At 49.6% G+C, this 21,394-nt stretch overlaps 2 protein-coding genes across 2 annotated transcripts in view; one reads left to right on the forward strand and one right to left on the reverse strand.

The window, feature by feature from the left end:
• rdgA (retinal degeneration A) overlaps positions 1–21,394 on the reverse strand; it is a 42,623-nt gene that overhangs the window by 1,655 nt on the left and 19,574 nt on the right. The window lies entirely within an intron of this gene.
• Positions 1,112–16,361, forward strand: btv (dynein cytoplasmic heavy chain beethoven). The gene is made up of 39 exons (XM_089596200.1): positions 1,112–1,349; positions 1,412–1,731; positions 1,791–1,953; positions 2,029–2,207; positions 2,281–2,407; positions 2,472–2,700; positions 2,939–3,159; positions 3,229–3,627; positions 3,696–3,937; positions 4,016–4,339; positions 4,404–4,470; positions 4,546–4,637; positions 4,711–5,683; positions 5,745–5,907; positions 5,995–6,341; positions 6,407–7,012; positions 7,091–7,857; positions 7,924–8,313; positions 8,398–8,577; positions 8,672–9,037; positions 9,102–9,220; positions 9,277–9,593; positions 9,648–9,796; positions 9,877–10,149; positions 10,222–10,583; positions 10,647–10,895; positions 10,954–11,381; positions 11,439–11,573; positions 11,649–12,088; positions 12,152–12,965; positions 13,069–13,511; positions 13,580–13,808; positions 13,871–14,024; positions 14,095–14,314; positions 14,371–14,691; positions 14,768–15,186; positions 15,271–15,524; positions 15,589–15,889; positions 15,960–16,361. Exons 1-39 carry the CDS (start codon positions 1,131–1,133, stop codon positions 16,250–16,252), a joined length of 12,294 nt encoding a protein of 4,097 aa, XP_089452326.1. The 5' UTR covers positions 1,112–1,130; the 3' UTR covers positions 16,253–16,361.

A 21,394-nucleotide genomic window follows, 5' to 3' on the forward strand; every position in this document is an offset into this window, starting at 1 on the left:
CCTCGGAGCTGAGGGATCGTTTGGCTCTATTGGAGTAATTTTCTTTTCTTCTTTTTTTTTTTTCTTTTATCATTATTTTTGCGCGTGTTACAGGTCTGTTTTTACGAGATATTTTTAGGGGGCTGTTGGTCTTGGGTTTTATCTTTTTACGACCCATTGCGAATCAAAGGATACTCAACAAAGAAAAAAAAAATAAAAAAGAATAAAGAAGATAGTTGAAAACATGTTTTGCTCGGGCATTTATATGTATAGAAGCAAATGAGTAGATAAATCGACGGTCGTCGTCACTTGGCGTGGCTATCATTATATTTATGAAACGTCTTGGAATGATATTCCATCGATTTATGCATTGTTGTTTGGCGAGTCACAGGAGCGCGCGCTTCGAAGGAATGCGAGGCTCGCGGCGCGCACGCAAGTAACACGCACCTCCCGGCAGTTAATGATACATAAAATAAAACAAGTACATGTATGTATATTGAAAGTGGTGATGCGTGTGCTTTGGAAAAATTAAAAATTTGTATTCACGCGTCAACGAGGTGGATTTTCGCAAAGGAGATTATCCATCGCTTCTCGTGCCGGTAATTACATTAGTTTACATTTTAGAGCTGTACGTTTTACTCTCTTTGTCTCTCTGGTAAAATTAAAAATGCTTATCACCTCCTTACAGGTAAAACAGACAGTGTCTTCATAATGCATTTATACTGTTGGAGCTCCAATTAAACGTCATTTTGGTTTTTTTTTTTTTTCCTTACTATTTCGAGCTACAATTTTTATTAGTTATGTATTTTCCCCATGAGATCATTGTTACAAAAGTCGAAACAAAGAGCGCGGGAGGAATAACAGGATTGAATTAATATCCTCTGTACATCCCGCGACTTTTTGTAGATTTATTCATGTACGCGTGTGTACCTACAAACAGGTGCGCATTTGAAAATCCAGCTACAAGCAACATCGATTGTTGTCCAGCCGAGGGTCGCCATGGCTACCACGTGGAACACACTCGAGCCACTGTGGCCGTACCGCAGCAAGTCGCGCACTCCCCGAAAGGAAAAAAAACAAAAAACAAAAAACAAAAACAAATGCGTAAATTTCAATAAGTATTTTTAAAAAATCCAAAAAATCGGGGCAAAATGGTCGTGGCAGACAAACGCCGGGGTTTCATCGTAGCGACGGCGTACAACTTCTTCGGCGTGTCCGCGACTGACCGGCTGAGCGTCGACGAGGTGGCCCTGCTCGAAGACTTCCTCGACCGCGCCAAGTGCCGGACCCTGTGCGCCGTGCCCCTGGGATCCGGCGTCCAATTGACCAACGACGTATCCCCGAGCGAAACCACCCTCGTCTTTTTCAAGGCAAGTGTCCAATTTGCAATGTTGGCGTATGTCCAAAAAATCGCTAAACCTTGCCACGACAGATCTCGGAGTCACCGGTCACGGAGCGGAACTTTCACGAGGTGGTGCAGGTGGCGTCGGTCAGCAAAAACAGGACAGCCTCGCTGGCCGAGGCGATACGCCAAGTGTGGACGCCGGCCTTGCACCGGCAGGGCTTCGAGTCGCTCCACCTGCGGAAGCTCGAGGACGAGCTGTTGGGCCCAAAAGCCACGGCCTCGCTCGTCGAGGAGGAGGCCCTCATGAGGGACAAATCGCGGACGGGGCACGAGCGGAAACTCTACGACCAGGCGGTCCTGCACCTGAAGAACATCAGGCGCGAGCTCGAGAGCGCGGCCGTCGCGAGGTTCGTGTACGCTCGAGAGGGTTTTTTTTTATTCACTTACCGATCTTTTGCCGATGCAGGGAGGGCCTTCTGATGGTCGAGGAGACGCTAGACTCGGTGTCCGGGCACTTGGACGAGCTGTGGAAGCTCGAGGGCCCGGTCTACTCGGAGGAGCGCATGAGGCTCCTCCTCGAAATCATAGGCAGCGAAATCGCCCAAATAGTCAAGTCTCTGATAGCCAAAGTAAGAGTTGTTGGCGCATCGGCGATTATGTTATAGGTATAAGTACTTGAGATTGTAATCGTGGATTTTGGTCAGGCTAAAGCGGACCCACGGGCGAAGGACGAAGCCACGGGGCACGGGGCCGTCGTGTGTCAAAAGTGGGTGGAAATGTCGGTGCGAATGACGAGCTTGTTTTGGCCCCACCACTCGTCGCACGTTTGGAAGGGAAAGCCGTGCAAGCCGGAGAAGTGCAGCGACTTCGAGACGAGGCTCAAGTAATGCTTTTTTTTTTTTCATTAAAAGCGGTCAAGAAAGAAAAACAATGATAAAGGAATCTTTTTCATCCAGAGAAATAGCGGAGATACGGGCGCAGAATCGGCAACTGACGAGGTTACTCACGCAGAGCGAGAGGGTCAACCTGGGCACGGACGCGCTCTTTGAGAAATTCGATAATGTCGAAGGTATAAATGTAAGCGTCGAAGGGGAGCACAAGTACAATATAATTGATGTGGGAAAATATGTCAGAGCTGCTGGGCGAGGAGAACGACGTCGAGTGGGAGCGATTGAAGGACAAGGTTTACAACGGCTTGGCGCCGGTGGAGGAGCGCGTAGCTGCAAAGCTCAAAGTGCAGATCACCGGAGCTAAGACGGCCCTCGCGCTGGAGACGGAGTTTCGCCGGTACAGCGAGCTGATGAAGAGGGAGGCGATCAAGGGCTCACTGCGCCCCGAGCGACAGGCCCTCTTGTCCGCCTACGCTGATCTTATCGGTGGAGTATATTTTTAATAATTTAAATAAAAATTTTTGTTCTTCCAATCATAGTTACCCAAGTTTTGTATGTTATTAATTTTATAATTAAAATTTTCTATCTTTGAAACATAAAACACGGCAGCCACACCGATTGTGTCTCCTTAACGAGTAATTTTTTTAAAAGTAAATTACAAAAACTTAAAAGTGGTGATGAATGTTTCACTGTTATAAACAAAAAAACAAACAAATGATTAAAGACGCGTGCCAAAACTACTCGGACACGACCGACTTACTGGACACCCCGGAAATATTGCAAAACGTGCAGGCAGCGAGGGTCTTGGAGCTCCGGCTCGAAAGCTTACAAAAACTCGGGAAACAGCTACTCGGGGACCTCCCGGGTTACGAAGAAATCGCGGAGAAGCTCAAAAACGCCAGCAGAGAAGCCACTCGGGAGAGACAGGAGCTGACCGAGCAATGGGTATACACAATTTTCAACAAAACGCCTTGACGAACGAAAAAAAAAAAAAGTACACGCCCTCACCTCAAGGTAAACGAGACGAGGCGGTCCGTGGTGGGTCGAGAACTGTCCCTGGGCAACGAGACGGCGGTGGTCGAGCTGACGAGCGCCAAGCTGATGCGCGTAAACTTCGATCCCCGGCTGACGGCCCTCATCCGCGAAGCCCGGGGCATGTCGGCCCAGGGTGTCGAACTGCCCCGCGAAGTCAAGGATCTCGTCGAACGGGCCTCGGCCCTCACCGGACGGGCCCGGGCGCTCGAGCAGATCGCCAACTTCCACAACACCATCGGCGACCGGATGATCGCCTCCCAGAGGCCCCTCATGCTGGCCACAGCCCTCGAGCTAGCCGCCGCGGTCAGGGAGCAGTCCGGCGTCGTGTGGTCCGACCCCCGGGCCGTCGACTTCTTCACCAACCGCCTCAGAGAGATGGTCGGTTTGATCATCCTCTAGTCCCTTTCGATAACTTTGATGATTTTTATTCAAATTTTTGGTTGAAGGTGAAAAAGTTTGCCCGGCAAAACGCCGAGCTCGCGTCGAAGCACGCCAACCTGCGGGACCTGGTTTGCAATTTATTGAAGGGCGACGCCGTCAACTTGGCCCTCAATCAGAGCACGTGGAAGGACGCGCTGAGGAGCATGAGGGACATCGTCGGCCGGGTCGAGTACACTTACGGCAACTCCAAGGCGTGGAAGCTCCACTGGGACCGGCAGTTGCTAAAAGTGCTGAGCATAGCTTACAGGTAGGGGAGAGTCAAGGGACAAGGGTTTTTTTTTTTTTTGGTTCGACGCATTTGACGCTTCATTTTTCGTCCCGATAGAGCGGCGTTGCCGACACTGGTGAAAAAGCTTCCAGAGGTGCGGGCCGAGTTGACGTACCGGGATGAGTCGCTGATGTGGCGCCCGAGTCTCGAGGACATACGCATGAAGCTGTACTCGGGGGTGCGCCGCTTCCTCGTCATACCTGTGAACTTTCGCGGGGTCGGCGACGAGCCGGACGAGCACTTTCGGGGACTCGTGGCCCAGAGCGCCCATATGTTTGGGGCCGTGTACGGTGAGGCCGAAGGGTTGCTTGCCGCGCTCGACAGCTTCCGCGTCAAGTGGCTGCCACTCGTCGCGCCCGCGAAAATCGATATCGGCCAGACGTACGTTGTGCCTTTTTTTTTTTTTTTCTCCCTTTTGTGACAGCGAGAGTCTTGCACTTTTTAGACTGAAGGGCAAGCAGCCCCAGGACTGGGAGAAGGCCTTCAAGGACGCCAAGCAGTGGGCGCAAGAGGTAATCATTTTTCTCATTTTTTTTTTTTTTCCTTCAAATTCTCTCCCTTTTTATAATCATACTGCAATGATGTAGGTCGGCAAACTGAGGGCGAACGAAGTCAAGATATCCTGCGTGGTCGTCGACACGGGGACCATCAGAAACGACTTGGAGTCGCTGTCGCGCAGGTAAAAACCAAAAAGTACGCCCATATGTGGAATTAGAGCAGTATATAACAATCGTCATCCTGTTTAACGCAAGGTACTGGGAACGCCTGTCGTTGGATCTGCGAGCGGAAGCGTCGTCCCGTTTGATCTCGATAGTGGACTTTCTGTCCTCGTCGTCAAAGAGACTGTCCCACCGGGCGCGAACCATCGAGGAGATCGGCGAGGCGTACGAGGCGTACTCGAGCATCCAGAAGCAGATGGACGAGGTGGCCCGTGAGCTGGAGGACGTGTCGGGTCTGGGTCGAGTACTGGCCGCTTGGACCAGGGAGAGGCTTGAGGGTCTGTCGAACGCCCACGCGAGCTGGGACGGGCTCAAGGAGCGCCTGGACAACTACCAGGGAGTCATGGTCCACCAGATGGAGGAGGCCAAGCTGAACTTGCGCCACCAGGTGTTGGCCGTGCACGACGAGCAGGAGCGGTGGAGGGCCAAGTGGGCCGCCAGGCCGTCTACGGTCACCAAGGACTGGATCGAGATGATGCGCGAAAAGTGGACCAACATAACCGAGCAGCGGGACATACTCGTGAACGACTGCAAGAGGCTGAGCCTCCCGGTCCAGGAGATCTTCGAGAGCGACGAGAACACGCTCGCCCAGATGGAGGCCGAGCTAGAGGCCGAGGAGCTGAACTGCAAGTTCCAAGGGGAGTTTATCGAGGAGCTGCAGAGGCACGAGGAGGAAGAGTGGGGCATCGCCAGGCGCCGGCTACCCAAGTTCCACGACTGGCTAGATTCGTGGCAGGACCGGGTCCAATTGCAGACCAAGGACCGGCAAGGGGAGGCCGAGGAGTTAGCCAGACGAGAGGCCCATTCGTTCATCGAGAAGAAGATAGCCGAGTTGAGGGAGGCGCTGGATCTCGTGCAGCTGCTCAGGGGGGACGACCTGGCCGATGAGCACTGGAGCGAGCTCAGGGACATTCTGGGGCTAAACGTCCGACGCACGGACGAGCTAACCTTGGGCCATCTACTGCGTAGCGCCGAATCCATTAAGACGAACCTCGAGAGGGTCAAGGTACAGGTCGTTGATCGGGATAAAAGTGCGTACAGGGCGATTAATCGTTACGCATTTGCAGGACGTGACGAAGCGAGCAGCTGCCGAAAGTGGCATCAGGCAGGCCTTGATGGAGCTAGAAGCCTGGGAGGGCTACACCTCCCTTCCCATCCAGGCGACGAGGGACAGCAAAAACGGGGGTATCTACGTGGTTGGGGACTACAGCGCACTCCTGGCGAGAGCAGGTGAACGATCGCGGATGGGGGATTTTTTATACATATCTATACCTGCATCGCCAAAGCTATACATATTTGTTTGATTGAATGGTAAAGGAGAGCTGAGGCTGATAATGGACGGGGCGAGAGGTGCGGCGGGGTACGAGAGGTTCGCCTCGAGGGCCTCTAGATGCGAGGCCGCGCTGTACGAGCTGGAGGAACGCCTCAAAATACTGAGCATCGTGCAAAGGAAGTGGGTCTACCTGGACCCAGTGTACAATAGCGACGCCGCTCCGAATGACTCTGGCAGGTGGGGTCGAGCTGACAAGGAATTCAGGTACTTCATGGGAGAAATCGCCAGGGATCCCAAGATACCGTCTTTGAAAAAGCTACCGCTCCACGCGCTAACGAATCTCAGGGATCTGATGGATAGGTGTCAAAAAAGTTTGGACGACTTTTTGGAAGTAAGTACAGATTTTCGTTTCGACACAAATATCCATCAATCGACGAACTAATGGCTCGTATGCAGGAAAAGAGGTCCGCGTATCCACGATTGTACTTCCTGAGCGACGAGGATCTGCTCGAACTGGTGTCGGGAAAGGGCAAGGGACTGGACGCGCATCTGTCGAAGCTGTACCAGGGCCTGGGTGCCGTGGAAATATCGAAAAACTGCGTGACGAGCATCGTTTCACCGGAAGGCGAGAAGCTCGAGCTCCGCGACAGAGTCAGCCTCTCCGAGACCTTCCCCAAGTGGCTTCTCACGCTAGAGGAGGGTATCAGAAACACGCTGCAGCAGAGCCTCGGCTCTTGCCTGTCGCAGGAGATGCCGGAAGTTACGTCCTTTCCAACCCAGACGCTCCTTCTGGCCGAGAGGATTCGCTTCACGGAGAAGTGCGAGGCTGCCATCGAGGACGAGTCCAAGGGCTTGAAGAACTTGCTGAACGCCCTCGAGAACCAGAGGGAGCTCTACAGGAGCTTGGAACAGTCGGGGGATGGGTTGACGTCGCTCAAGGCTAAGAATCTACTGCTGGAAACGGTCCACCACCTGCACGTCGTCCACAGTCTCGTCCAAGTTATCGGCGACAGAGAAAAGCTGGCCTGGTGCTGGAACCGACAGCTTCGGACGTACAGACGGGTCAGACGAAATGCCAATTTTGCCTTTGCAAATAAGACACGAGGTTGTAATAAAAGCAGTATTTTCCTCTTAAAACAGGGTAGTGGAGCTGTGGTGCGGTGCGCGAGGGCCGAGTTCCCGTACCGATTCGAGTACCAGGGCGGTGGGATCGGCCTGGTGAGGACCCCGCTGACGGAAAAGTGCTACCTTGCCCTGACGCAGGCCATGAAACTCGGGCTCGGTGGTAGTCCCACGGGCCCGGCCGGCACCGGCAAAACCGAAAGCGTCAAGGCCCTGGGGGGCATACTGGGCCGACGAGTGCTCGTCTTCAACTGCGACGAGGGAATGGACGCGGGCAGCATGCACCGGATCCTGAGCGGCCTGGCCCAGGCCGGGGCTTGGGGCTGCTTCGACGAGTTCAACAGACTCGAGGAAGGCACCATGAGCGCGGTGTCCATGCTGATAAGGCCCCTACAGGAGGCAATCAGAGACGGCACCCCAAGGGCCAATCTTGGTGGCGTGGAGATCCCGGTGGACCCGCACTGCTGCCTCTTTGTCACGATGAACCCCGCCGGGGACGACTACGGCGGACGCCGGAAGCTCCCGGACTCACTGGCGAGGCTGTTCAGGCCGATCGGTATGGCCCATCCCAACAAGACCAACATCGTGCAATCCCTGCTCGAGTGCGCTGGGTTGATGAGCGCGCCCAAATTGGCCAACCAGCTGGTCGAAACTTTCGACACCGCCGAGAAGTTGCTGTCCAAACAGCCACACTACGACTGGGGACTCAGGGCCCTTAGGTCCGTGCTGAATGGGATCCCACCGTCGTCAGCTGGAAAGGACGACGAGTCTGGCGAGAGGGCGAGGTAACTTATCTGCCTATCTATATCGTGGGATTTGGTGACTGGCAAACGTGCCTTTTTTTTTTTAAGGATGCTGGCGGCAATCAAAACGTCGACGATGCCCAAGTTGGTGGAAAACGATACGGCTACGTTCGTGTCGCTGCTGAACGACGTATTTTCCACCACGGATGCGTCCAAAGCCACGCATGAGACGAGAAAACTGGAAACAGTCCTCGCGAGCTTGTGCGAGGCGCAAGGGCTGCACGAAAGCCTGATCACGAGGTGCGTCCAGCTGAAGGATCAATTGCAGTCGAGGAGCGGGGTTGCCGTCGTTGGGCCCCCGGGTAGTGGGAAATCGTTGATTATCAAAACATTGGCGGACGCTACTCTCAAGACGGAGGAGGCGGTAAAGCTGTTCAACATATATCCGGGCGCCATTTCCAAGGCTCAGCTTCTCGGAGTTGTCGATGCCCAAACGAGGTAAGGGACTAAATGGGACGCAATTTTACTTGAAGTTGCCTTGAGAACTGATCGATTTGTGTGGTGGTCGGCATGTAATTGCAGAGAATTCAAAGAAGGTCTGCTGTCGAGTATAATATCAAACGTGGGAAATGAGCCGGTCTGGATTATTTTGAACGGTGACGTGGAACCAGGTTGGGCCGAAGCCCTCAATTCCGCTCTGGACGACAACCGCATACTAACGCTGCCCAACGGCGTGGGTGTTAAACTCGGCAACGGAACACGGTATTCTCTTGAAATTATCGATTTATCATTGTTACAACCCCATCGTCTAGTTTGGGCTTGATTGAGAAATGAAATAAAAATTATTTCCACGCAGATTCATCTTTGAGACGCACAAGTTGTCGAACGCGAGTCCAGCCACGGTCTCGCGACTGGGTATCATTCACCTCGGTGCCATGTCGCCATCGACGCTTCTCAGTCCGAGGTTACTCAAAGATCTGCCGTCAAAATCCATGAGTTTCGCCACAGCTCACCTGTGCCCCGTGATAGAGCAGGTCTTAAAATTGAAAAAGGATCAGAAATCGGCATCGAGTCTACTTCGCGCGGCACTGATGCATCTCCAGGATTCCCAGTCCGAGGCTGGTTTTACGCACGCCTTGCTGGCTGCTCTGTGCGGCCAAATAGAGGATCCAGCCTCGCGAAACGACTTGGCCCGCACCGTATACCAGCTGACGAACACTTGGTGAGCAACTTTTTTGACAACTGGATAATTTGGATTTTCATTGGAACGAAAATGGCCGTTTCAGGTGTCCCGATTCTAACAACCCCTGCGACGTTCTGTACAACAAGAGCAAGGACGTCCTCGATCCTTTTACCATCGACACCAAAACGATGGAAACCGAAGACGGTCTTATCCACCTGTCGGGTGAGTCAATCTATTCGATTCTTTGTCAATTTTGGGCTAAATTTTATTACTTGCAGGGTCCATGCAAAAAGGCATAAGCGCCGCTCTACCTTGGACAACGCTCGGTCAGTCTGTTATATTCCGCGGGTCGGAGGGTTGCGGGAAAAACGCCCTGCTGTCGGCGGTTCTGACATTGATCAAAAACCACTCGGATGAAACGACTCTGGTGGTCAAAGGATCTTCGGTTTACGGATCGAAGGATCTGATGGACCGGCTGAAACGGTCCTGCGTAAAACTGGACTCTTCCTCCGGTGGTAGGACTTATCGTCCCAAAAATGGATCCAATTTGATACTGGTCATCGAGGACTTGCACCTGGCGTCGAAGGATTTACAGGTAATTTTCACGTTTAACATATATATACCGATTATTAAATCCGACGCCGCTCAGGAACTGACGCGTCAACTGATACAAGAGGGAGGATTTTACGAAAACGACGCGGAATTCGCCAAAGTGTCACTAACTATCTTGAGCACAGGCGATTCGACGACCAAACTCCACCCGAGACTCGACTCGCTGCTGGCTTCGCACTACTTGACGTAAGCCGCCCCCCATCGTTTTTCGCCCAAAATTATATACTTTCTCGAATCAGCTGTGACAATATGTTGTATACTTTCAGACCCCTGCAGCCCAAAGATTTGGACGCGATAGTCGAACTTCACCTGAAGGAGGCACTGAGCGACGATGCGACGGTGAGAGCTTGGATCGGCAGAATATCCCCGAGCATCGTGGAAGCGTTCAACGAGATATCCACGGACAAGTCGACCGAAAAGTGGACACCGAGGGATCTGCTGTTGTGGACGGATTCCCTCAAGTACTACCCGAAGCCGGAAAGTGATTCCGACATCACGAGCTACCTTATAGACGCCTCTCGACGCGTCTTCGGACCAAAGTGAGTCATCGAGTAATATAGTCATTCTAACGACAAAGTGAAGGGTATATCCGTCCACCCTGTGAACCGTAGGTTGCACGACAAGCAACAGAGACGCCTCGAGTCGATCTTGAATTTGCGCAACACCGGTAGACCAAGCACCAAGGACGGGTTTTACGTTTGGAAGGGCTCGCACGCCAGTCTGACCCTGCTGTCCGAGTCCCAGTGGAGGGGCGAGCTCGAGAGCGCGGTGACAAAGTGCATCCGCGAGGGCGACGATGGCATGTCGACGACCATACCGTCGTACCTGCTGGAAATCACGGCCGGCATCAGCTGGAACCTCGGCTGCGAGCAAAGGGGTGTACTGCTGAGGGGACGCCCGGGCGCCGGTCGCAAGACAGCCGTCAAGCTGGTCGCCATGGCCTCCTCCCTACGGCTCGTTGACTCTGGACCTGGTAACTATAACCAACCACCACTGTCCAACGACGCAACATTACACGGGGATACTTATGTCCTAGGTAAGGGAAAAGCCGCGGTGAAGACTGCCGTTCAAGCTGCTGGGGTAGACGGGGAGCCGACGATCCTGCTTCTCGAGGAGCACCACCTGCGCGACGAGGGCTTCGCCGTCCTGGCCAGCGCGATAGTAGCCAGCGGCGAGCTGCCCGGTCTGTACGCCTCGGAGGAACTGAACACGCTCATGTCGCCCCTCGTCGAGCTGGCGGGCAAGGACGAGTTCTCCGGCAGCCTCGAGCAGTTCCTCTACCACCGTGGGTGAAAATATTTATCCATACGATTAAATAAATAAATGAGCAAACAATTGTACAGGGATAAGGAAGTACCTGCGAGTGGTGTTGGTGCTCGACAGCAGTGACATGAAGTCGAGCTGGTTGTCGCGCTCGAACCTCCTCCGGCACTGCGTGCAAACGACGGGCCAGAGTCTCGGGAGCGAGTGGTGGCTCACCGAGAGATACCTCACCGAGTTGGCCAAGCTGTACGGGGACGACGAGGCGAAGGACGAGTTCTCCGGCATCACCGAGGTGGTCCAGGCGCAACTGAGCGCACCTACGGCACAACAGGCACCGGCGAGGTTTATCGCTCTGCTGCACAAGTGGAGGGAGCTGCGGGGATGTTGGCTCGAGGACATAGTGGCCAAGCTGAAGAAACTACAGGCGGGGATCGATCGGCTGAAGGAGGCCGGCGACAGGGTCGCCAAACTCGAGGAGGACGTCACCAAGCAGCGCCGCGACCTCGAGGTACCATTGGATTATTTACACCCGAAAGTAGTAAGTATAACAAGTTGTTTGAAACAGGTCGAGAAGGGTCGGGCGAACGCCGCGCTGGAGCAAATAACGGCAACCATGCGGGGCGCAACGGGCCAGAGGGGCGAAATGACCAGCCTGAAATTTGAGACGGAAAAGGAGAGCGCGGAGCTGGCCCGTCGCAAGGTACGCACCCCGTAATAATAATAACCACCATCTCGGCAGATTCGCGTTTATATAAATGGGCACACGTGTCCACAGAGGGACATAGAGGGCGAGCTGGGCAAGGTGGAGCCGCTGGTCGAGCAGGCGGCGCAGGCGGTCGCGGGCATAAGCGCCGAGGCGCTGTCGGAGGTGCGCTCGCTACGAGCCCCGCCCGCCCCCGTCCGCGACGTCCTCGAGGGCGTGCTCCGGCTGATGGGCATACGCGACACCTCCTGGAACAGCATGAAGACCTTCCTGGCGAAGCGCGGCGTCAAGGAGGAGATACGCAATTGGGACGCGAGGCGCAGCTCACCCGCGAGCCTCGAGGCCGTGGCCAAGCTCGTGGCCGACAGGGCCGACAGCTTCGAGGAGAGAACGGCCAAACGAGCGTCCCAGGCGGCCGCCCCGCTCGCGGCTTGGGTACTCGCCAATCTACAGTACGGCCAGATCCTGCAGCAGGTCGCGCCACTCGAGAGGGAACAACGCGTCCTGGCCGAGTGAGTTGCACGGCTTCGATACTGATGAAAATAAAATGGCACGATGGATTGGACGCTTTGCAGCCGGCTGAGGGCGGCGGAGGCGCAGATCGGTAAGCTCGAGAGCGGCCTGACGAGCGTCGAGGGCAAAGTGGCCCGGCTGCAGGAGGAGCTGGCGGCGCACTCGAGGGGCGCGGCCGAACTGGGCCTGAGGACCGAGGCGACCGAGGCGAGCTTGGCGACGGCCCGCACCCTGTTGGTCAAGCTCGAGGCCGAGCACCGGGACTGGCAGACGCAGTTCCAAACGCTCACCGAGCGCAGGGACAAGCTCGGGGCGGACGCGGCCCTCGCGGCGTCGCTCCTCGTGTACCAGACTCACCCCGGGAGCAAGGAGGAGGAGGAGAGCCGCGGACGGGTGCTCGAGCTGCTGGCGAGCGAGCGGGACAGGCTGCAGTGGCGGGCCCAGGGCTTGCCGGCCGACACCGAGAGCCTCGTCGGGGCAACCCGGGCGATCCGGGGCGACCTGGTGGCCCTGTTCGTGGACCCGTCGGGTGTTGCGGTGGGCTGGCTGAGGGCCAACGTCGGTGGGACGCGGCTCGAGGTCACCCATCCCGGAGACGCGAGGTTCCTCACTAGCGTCGAGCTGGCCGTGAGGTTCGGCAAGCCCCTACTTGTCGAGGAGGTGGTCGAGCTACCCACGGTGCTGCTGCCCCTGCTGAGGAGGGGCCGACTAAGACTCGGCGATCGCGGGTTAGCCGCCCAGAGGGGCTTCCAGCTGTTCCTGGCCACGAGACAGGAGAGCCTGCTGGACGCGCTGCCGAGCGAGGCGGACGCCGTCCTCGTCAAGATCAGCCTGGGCTCGGGGAGCAGGAGCCTCGCCGAGAGGCTCATCGACAAGGTATATTCAATGTCACGTTGCACTGGAGTGAAAACCACAAAAAAAACTGTCAATCGATGCGAATCGCAAAGTAAGTTTTTTAACAATTGGTCCATGGGCGCAGGCCATTCTGCAGGAGACCCCCGAGGTGGAGTCGCAGAGGCGGGAGGCGCTCGAGCGAGAGGAGCGGCTGTCGGGGGAGATGGAGGCAGCCCGGCTGGAGCTTCTGGTACAACTGGGGGCAGCGCGGGGCCAGGACGTCCTGCAGGAGGGCGGAGGTCTACTGTCCAGCCTCGAGCTCACGCAGTCCAAGGCCAAGGAGATAGCCCGGGCCCTCGAGGACAGTAGGCGCGACCTCGAGGAAATCGGCAAACGAAGCCGGGAGCACGAGCGCCTCGCCAAGTTCGCCGCCATCCTCAATAGGTTCGTCGGGGCCTTCGCCTCGATCAGCTTGCTCTACGTATTCACGACAGAGACCGTCGCTGACATTTTCCTCGAGGTCGAGAGGATGCGGCCGAGCTTGCGGGCATCCGGCCGGAACGACCGGGATAAGACCCTCGAGAAGGCGTAAGCTGCAACGATTTTTCAACCCACCGACCGGAGCGCGTTTTTTTACCCTCCACGGCGCGTTTCAGCGTGACGACTCTGAGCCTCCATCACTGCACGAGGGCGGCGTACAGAAAACACCGACTGCCCATGGCGTTGCACCTGGCCCTGTCTCTCGGTTCCGTGCCGGACGAGCAGAGGAACCTCCTCCTGAGCGGTGGGGACGCGTACCACGGGAATACGGAAATTGCTCTGCCGAGTTACATACAGCCGGAACAAAAGCCCTCCGTGAGGGGTCTTTTCGCCGCCGTGCCCGAGGCTAGTACCATGATAATCCATTGTACTTTCAAATACCCCTTACTGTAATAAATTTGTCACAGATGGCGAGGAAGATCAAGGCCAACTGGATGAACGGCACGGTCAACATTTACGGCGACGAGGGACTGAGCTCCTTCGAGAAGCTCCTGGTCGTCCAAGCCCTGCACCCCGAGCACTTGCACACCGCGCTGTCAAAGTGGGCAACCCAAGTGATCGGTACGACATTTTTGTCCACTTGGGTGAGGGGAAAGAAAAAAAATTAACAAATGGCTTTTGAACGTGTCAGGAGTGCGAAATCTGTCACCGCCCGCTTGGACGCTCAAACAAGTTGCCGAAGAGAGTGAGAGCCGGCCCGTGCTATTGCTGCTATCCCCGGGTGCCGATCCAGAACCCGAGCTCCGGAGTTTGGTAGCCAACCACGTCGTACCAGCTACCGGCTTCGCGGAGGTCTCGTTGGGCCAAGGCCACGTGGCGCAGGCCGAATCTGCCCTCGAGGCCGCTTGCAAGTAAGGAGTTGAAAAAGAGAGACTGGAGCGAACCGCGATTTGATACATGTATGAAGGCAGGGAAGCTGGATACTGCTGAGCAATCTTCAATTGGCGCTCAACTGGCTGCCGCGTCTCGAGGCGCTGCTGCGCTCGCCGACCTGTACGGCGCACAAGAGCCCCGGCACCCGGATTTGGCTGACCACCGAGGAGTGCTCGGGTTTTTACCCCGGGCTGTCGGGTCTCTGCCTCAAAGTGGCGTACGAGCCGCCCGAGGGCGTCAAGCGCAACGTCAAACGGTCGCTCCTGCAGCTGCACCAACGGCAGCCCACCATACAGGACTCGGGCAAGGCTCTACTGATAGCTTGGCTCCACGCGGTACTCCAGGAGAGACGAAAGTATATACATATATACACGAGCCACCACTTCCCAATGTTTGCGAATCATCGCTTTGATTAAAAACTATTTGCAAAGGTTCGTGCCCCAAGGCTGGATAAAAGCGTACGCCTGGAGCGAAGGGGATCTCGAGGCGGCCTGCGAGCTCGTCGTCAAGAAAGCCCCCTCGTCGTCGTCCGCGCGCAAGTCCAGGGAAGACTGGGAGGCGGACCGTGGTATCCTCGACGTGGCGGTCTACGGTGGCCTCTTGCAGGACGAGCACGACATGCGCGCGCTGCGAGCATTGCTGAAGCACGTGTGGTCCAGGGACACGTACACGGGCCGTCGCAAGCTCGGGGGCACTCTGAGCGTGCCCAAGGCAGACTCGGAGGGCCCGGTCGCCATGGTCGACAAGCTCGAGGACGCCGACGCCGTCCAGGTTTACTTCGGGCTGCCCGCCAACGCCCACCGCGCTTGGGAAAAATCCGCCGCCGAGTCCACTCTGCGCCACTTGAACGGTACATATATATATACAGCAGCGCCCTAATACGATCCAACGAAACGACTCGGCAATGATATATACATATATACATGTGGTTCAGAGATCGCGAGGAGGCACGGGAAAGCCGGGAAAAACCATCCGGACGGTAAGGCGTCCCTGGTATCGAGGACCCTCAAGGAGCTGAAACAAGCCGTGGACCGGCAGCGAGTCGATCGCTCGGCCACCAGCAAAGACACTCGGCAGGAGAGCGATCCGCTGCAGAGGTTCTTCAACGACGAGGCAAACACCACGAGGCAGTTGTTGCATCTTGTCCGCTCGGACCTGGACGGCCGACGTACCTGGGAGGATCCGAAGGTATAATCATTCGTGCCCTTCTTACCCCGTGACATCGGAAAAAAAACCCTTTTATTCTCGATAGACTCCAGCGGCGTGGCTGTCCAAGTGGCACTCGGGTCCTCGAGAGGTCGTTCCGTTCGTGAACCAGTTGATGGCGAGACACGAGTCGCTGGCATCGATAACGGCAGGTGGTCGGCCGCCGGGAGTCCAGTTGTCCTGGTTCGCCCGTCCCGACGCTTTCCTCTCCGCCTTCAAGCAGTACACGGCACGGGAAACGGGACGGGCGTTCGAGAGACTCCGTCTGCGCGCCCAGTGGTCGGAGGATTACAATAAAGACGGAAATTGGAAAACCTCCATCTTCATCGAGGGCCTTTTGCTGACAGGTTGGTGAATGCGTACTGGCGCGTCATGGGTATACGAGCGTCACTCGGCTTTGTGCTGGTTTGTCCGTAGGGGCGAGAATAGAGAACGGCGTGCTCGAGGAGGTGACGGCGAGCGCGAGCTCAGTGGTCACGGCTCCGGTGTGCCTGATTGCTTTTATCGAGGAGGACGGCGGTGAGTTTCGCGAGGAATCGAGCGAGTGGGGTGACGTTGAGCTGACGAGCGAGCTCAGCGCTCTGCAGGTGCCTGTTTACACGGACTCGTCCAGGAGCCGGCTGGTTTGCTCGCTTCCGGTGCCGTACGTCAGGGAACAGAGGAACGCGTGGTACCAGCGAGGCATCAGCTTCCACCTACGGACCAATTAGTTTTCACGCCCATTTTGTGTTTTTTCACGACGATCATTGAATCTTTGGATTTTACGAATAAAAAATATTTTGCACCTACTGAAATGAGCTTTAAGGATATTGATTAAGGAAGGGGGGGGGGGAGGAGAAGGGGATATTCTCACATCGTAACAAAACAAGAGGTAATGTGCTGTAGTAAAGTGCTTTATTTTCGGAAAATAATAAACACTATAGAGGTGAATCGTTTTATCTTTGCTTTCGAGGAAAATATATAGCGATTTCATTACGTGATTGCATAACAAGTTCGTACATCTCATCGTGTGTGTTCAATGACCTTGCACATCTTGGTAAGGATGATTATTTTTCTCATATTCGGACCACGGTTTGTTTTTTTCGTTTTAAAATTCAATCGTGTATTAAAATAGACGCAGTTGCACATTAGGTATACGCGAGAGTATTCGGTCAATTGTACGAAATTTTATTTCAACGCCATCTGATGCTCACCGAGATGTGCTGACTTTAATGATATCATATTCATGTTGGATCATCACCATATGTGTGTGAAACCCAACGATTCCTTTTCTCCTATATACTTATTGGTCCTGTCTCGCTGTCACACATACACCTCTCGCATAGATATGACAATCTTAACAAAGTAATTTCCACTGGAAAAACAGACTCGAATTCTAAAATGTTAAGAATAAAGATTTTCAATTGACCTTTCGCTTTAACTGACAGTCAACGTATTTCTTTCTACTTCACACTGATACACTGTACAAGTCCTACTTTGCGGTAATTCATTCGTTTTTTTTTGTTTTGTTTTGTTTTGTTTTTTTTTTGTTTTTTTTTTTAATATTAAAATAGCCAGTTTCGTATAACAATGATGATTGTAACAACGTTATAGATTGTACACAATATTATTCTTTGCTCTGTCAAATTAAAAATATTTCCAAGGAGCCACGAACGCATAACGTACACGGGTGTTTAAATAAAATACGACGAAACCATTAACAATACCAAATTACGTTAGAATCGATCTATCGTTCTATACAACAGTTCTGGAAGGTTGTGTATATAAGTTAGCACCAGACTCTACGTCGTGTGATTAAAGTCACTCTTCGTTGTATATATTCCGCGAACAAGCACATGCTACTAGAATATATTGATTATTGTACAATATTATTTTGTAAACACATTCGATTGACAATGATGATTAAATGAATTTAGAAAGCAGCGTATTTTGCACGTATTTATGCACATGCGGCCCCTTAAAGTAGAAACATTTTTTTGGTTTTACGCTCTAAACCTCGGACAAAAAAAAAACTTAAAATGTTCAATTAACTGCTTAATGCTGGTAAAATTTTTATATACGCAGTATATAATTTTTAATAGTGCAGCTGACTAGTCGAATCGTGACTCTGAACTTATTCGTATGAAGGTAAACGGCGTGGAACGTCGTAGATAACAATACGAGACAGGATGGAAGGATGCGTAATTATTAAGGTAAACAAATCGTAGTACAGATCAGGTTGCACAGCTTACTGCGGAAGTAATGTTATTCAAAGGGAAAAGAAAGAATTTTTACAAAAGGATGCCAAACTTGGAAGAACAAAGATTCCGTAAGGAAACAGACCCTCTGACAGAGTTAATTTTTTTAAACATATTTTATCATTTTCTTCTTTCACCAGCAATATCTAACTCTATACAAATGACCTTTGATCGATACGTATGTACATGAGGAATTTCTTAAAAAATTTCGTTACGAATGGTAATATTTTGAATAAAAATGATAACTTTACAATATTCAATAACAAATGATTCGTATTTTTTAAAAATTTTATATAGTACATAACAACAGCTATAATAATAAAATTCCTTACAGAAAATACAACAGCTTGTGTCAAAGTTTTTTTAGTAAGACCTACACAGAAGATTCATATCAGAACTATATTATATACGTGGATAAATATCTCAGCGCATTTAGTGTTCGATACTTTACTAGTTGTTCATCATTTAATACTTTGGTGTTTGTTCATTAATGTGTCATGTAGAAATTATTATTTTTTTATACAATTTTACAGGAACTCGCTCCATCTACTAAAGTATCAACCTTAGTCACAAACATGCATATTTACGTTTTCAAATGTTCACAACCTTACTCACAAGCTTACAAATTTATTATCTCAAGAAGATTTTTGTTTTTTTGATTCTGAGCGAGTTCTACTTTTATATTCAAGGATAACATAAATATAAGTATCACAGTGGATGTCAAGTAGTTAGCGACGACAAAAAAATAAAAATTTGAGAGTCACTTCTACACTTACTCACTAATATTATAGTAATAACATGTTATTCAAGAAAAAACTTTTTAATAACATTTAATAGTGACCTATACATGATTAAATGTACATGTGAAAAATTTAATATCCTAAAATTTACTTGAAAAACTACGATTTCATAACATTCTTTATATTAAAAACAAATTTTTTGTAAACAATTTAAGCTAATACGATTTTTAAGGTAATAACAAACGAAGAAAACAAAATAAAGTAACAAACAAAGGGACGCAACAACAAATACTTGTTTTTTTCTCTGTTATTCAAAGGTTTTATTCAAACCTCCTTTTTCAGCAAATATCTCTTCCGCAATCACAAAAACAAATTGAAAAAGTTTTATAATATTATAACTTTAATATTTTCAATTTTTTTTCTATAATGCATAATTTTTCAGTTTCCTTAATTTATATTTAAAATTTATAGAACGGATTAATAAAAAAAATTATTTTTCTAATGTCTCGAGTGTAGTACTCTATTGATGTACGAGTAATGCACAAGTTTGAGCGGTTAATAAACCTTGACACAATCATCATATCAATTTTAAATTAAAAAATTGGATATAAGGTATACTCCTTCAATTTTTATTTGTAATTTAAGGAGATATGAAAGTTATTGATTCGCATTAAATTTATTATGTTATTCTAAAAAATAGTTTTTTTTTTAGTTTTGCAATATTTTACAAATTTTGCAAAGTCGATTGTCTTTGAATGAGGCTGACTTACGAAAATGACAATAGTGTTTAATTTTTTAAATTGATCAAACTGTTAGATTAATTACAATTTTTGAATCTTACCGTATTAAAACACTTTCACATCTCTTTAATCTTCATACTTGACAAATGATGCAAAAAAGAGTTGGAAAAGCACAATTGTTATTTTTTTATTTTTTATTTTTTTTTTTTTGTGGGATTAATATTAAACAATTCAATTTAGAAGTATTCTGATTCATGTCTGATTGAATGTATTGTAGTTTTTAATAAAATTGAAATAACTAATTGCTGATATGCAAACTCGTGTAAATAGTTAAATATCCCTCGTACATCAAAAAAACACTTTAATTTTTCAAAAATCAACGATAGACTAGATAAAAAATTGAGAAACGTGAGAATCCGGCCTACGTTTATACCTCGTTCATGATTGTCCTGATTTATTGCTCTAAAAAGTAAAAGAAAAAACGCACAGGCCGCCGAACTCCAATATCTCTCAAGAGAAAGGCAATGTTGTGTTATTATTATTATTTTTTTTTTTTCTTTTTTTTTTCTTTCTTATTTTTATTTAATAAGTAGTAGTAATCTTGTGGTTAGGCTATCCAGTTCAAAACTCTCTTTAACGATGTACGGTACTGTTTTGTTTCTACATTATTCAAAATTTAACAATATTTAGTCACTGTTGTTAATCTAAATATGCAGAATAACCTCGTGTAGTTCGTACTCTAAACGCGAGCGCAATAATTACTTAATCTAAAAGTGACTTTTATTCCTAAATGTTCAAACTTACACTGGTAATTTAGGGAACGAGATTTATGCTTATATGTACGAAATATTTGGATGTATCCAATTCATTTGTGTACATACGTGTGTGATGGTAATATATATTTTATATTACTTGAGACCGCTTTTTCGATATGCTTTGTTTTTACTGACAACTCATCTGGTTGATAACCAACCGACATTTGATTTATCTAATTTTTAGTTATAAACGTTTTTTTTTTTAATCGTTTGTTCATTTGTTCATCTGCAAATCTGGACCCAATAAGACGTTATTTGTAAAAGTATTTAGTCTAAACATATACATATTAAAAATTACATACAACTTTCAAATCCCAATTCTGCTATATAACTTTGACAAGACCAACTTAAAGTTTAGGGTAAACGGTTGCAAACGAAAGGATTTGTAACTTTTAACGTGACAGTTAAAAAAAAAAATTATAAGAGTATCATTGAGACATGTTATTAAATAAAATATATACTTCCTTTGGACTTGTATCGCAGCTATGGCTAATTTACTTAAAAAATAAATATTTCCGCAAGTGCTCGAGTTTACGTTATTTATATATACATACTTAGACATGCGCGTAATATATAATCTGCTGAAACTCTAATTTAATTAACCGTATAGTCGAAAAAGCATGACGATCAGAAAATCAGCTTTTTTCCATTATGCATGATAAAAATTATAATTCATAAACTTTTGTTAGTTGCATGAAGTAGTAGTTTTCGACACACGAGCGCCATCGATGCAGGGGCTATATCTGAACCCTAGGGACTATTGGATAGCCCCCGTTGGATGGCGCTTACGTGGAAAATCCTGTTTTCCTGCCAAGGACGCGACGATCGTTCAAAGGTTGCGGATAATGTACGAGGTAGGGCAAACTTTTTTAAATATTTGTAAAAAAATGTTCAACTTGCATGAGCTACAAAAAACACGATTTTAAATTCACATTTTGATTTTTATCAATTTAAGTAACCTAACTATTTCGGAACACCTTCCACAGTATTTTAACATTAAATTTACAGTTAAAATTTTTTTTCTTAAAGGGAATAGTTTCATTGTTCGGCATTGTTCTTTATATATAGTAAAGGCATTTGAGAGGATTTGAGATTTAAAAAAATCGTCGATATAGGTATTACTTCAAACTTCATCCCTTGATTTTTGGGATACAATATACAACGTAAATTAAGTTGCCAAATAACAAGACTCTTTCATGCAAGGTAATTTATCGAAACAATTTAGTGTGTAATCGGTTAAGAAATCATGCCGATAATACATCATTTATCTCAAGGTGATAAATTACATTGCTTCGAGGATACATTTATTACATATTTGAC

This window comes from Copidosoma floridanum, unplaced genomic scaffold (assembly GCF_036245765.1).
Source record: "Copidosoma floridanum isolate Cflo_tuat_1 unplaced genomic scaffold, Cflo_Japanese_pri ptg000030l, whole genome shotgun sequence".
In the NCBI taxonomy this organism is placed as follows: Eukaryota; Metazoa; Arthropoda; class Insecta; order Hymenoptera; family Encyrtidae; genus Copidosoma; species Copidosoma floridanum.

Excerpts from the sequence above, each read along its gene's own strand:
- btv (XM_089596200.1), top strand. The coding sequence starts at position 1,131 with ATGGTCGTGGCAGACAAACGCCGGGGTTTCATCGTAGCGACGGCGTAC. Across the intron at positions 10,584-10,646 it reads GCTCGTTGACTCTGGACCTG|GTAAGGGAAAAGCCGCGGTG; the intron begins GTAACTATAACC and ends CTTATGTCCTAG. Across the intron at positions 15,890-15,959 it reads CGAGGGCCTTTTGCTGACAG|GGGCGAGAATAGAGAACGGC; the intron begins GTTGGTGAATGC and ends GTTTGTCCGTAG.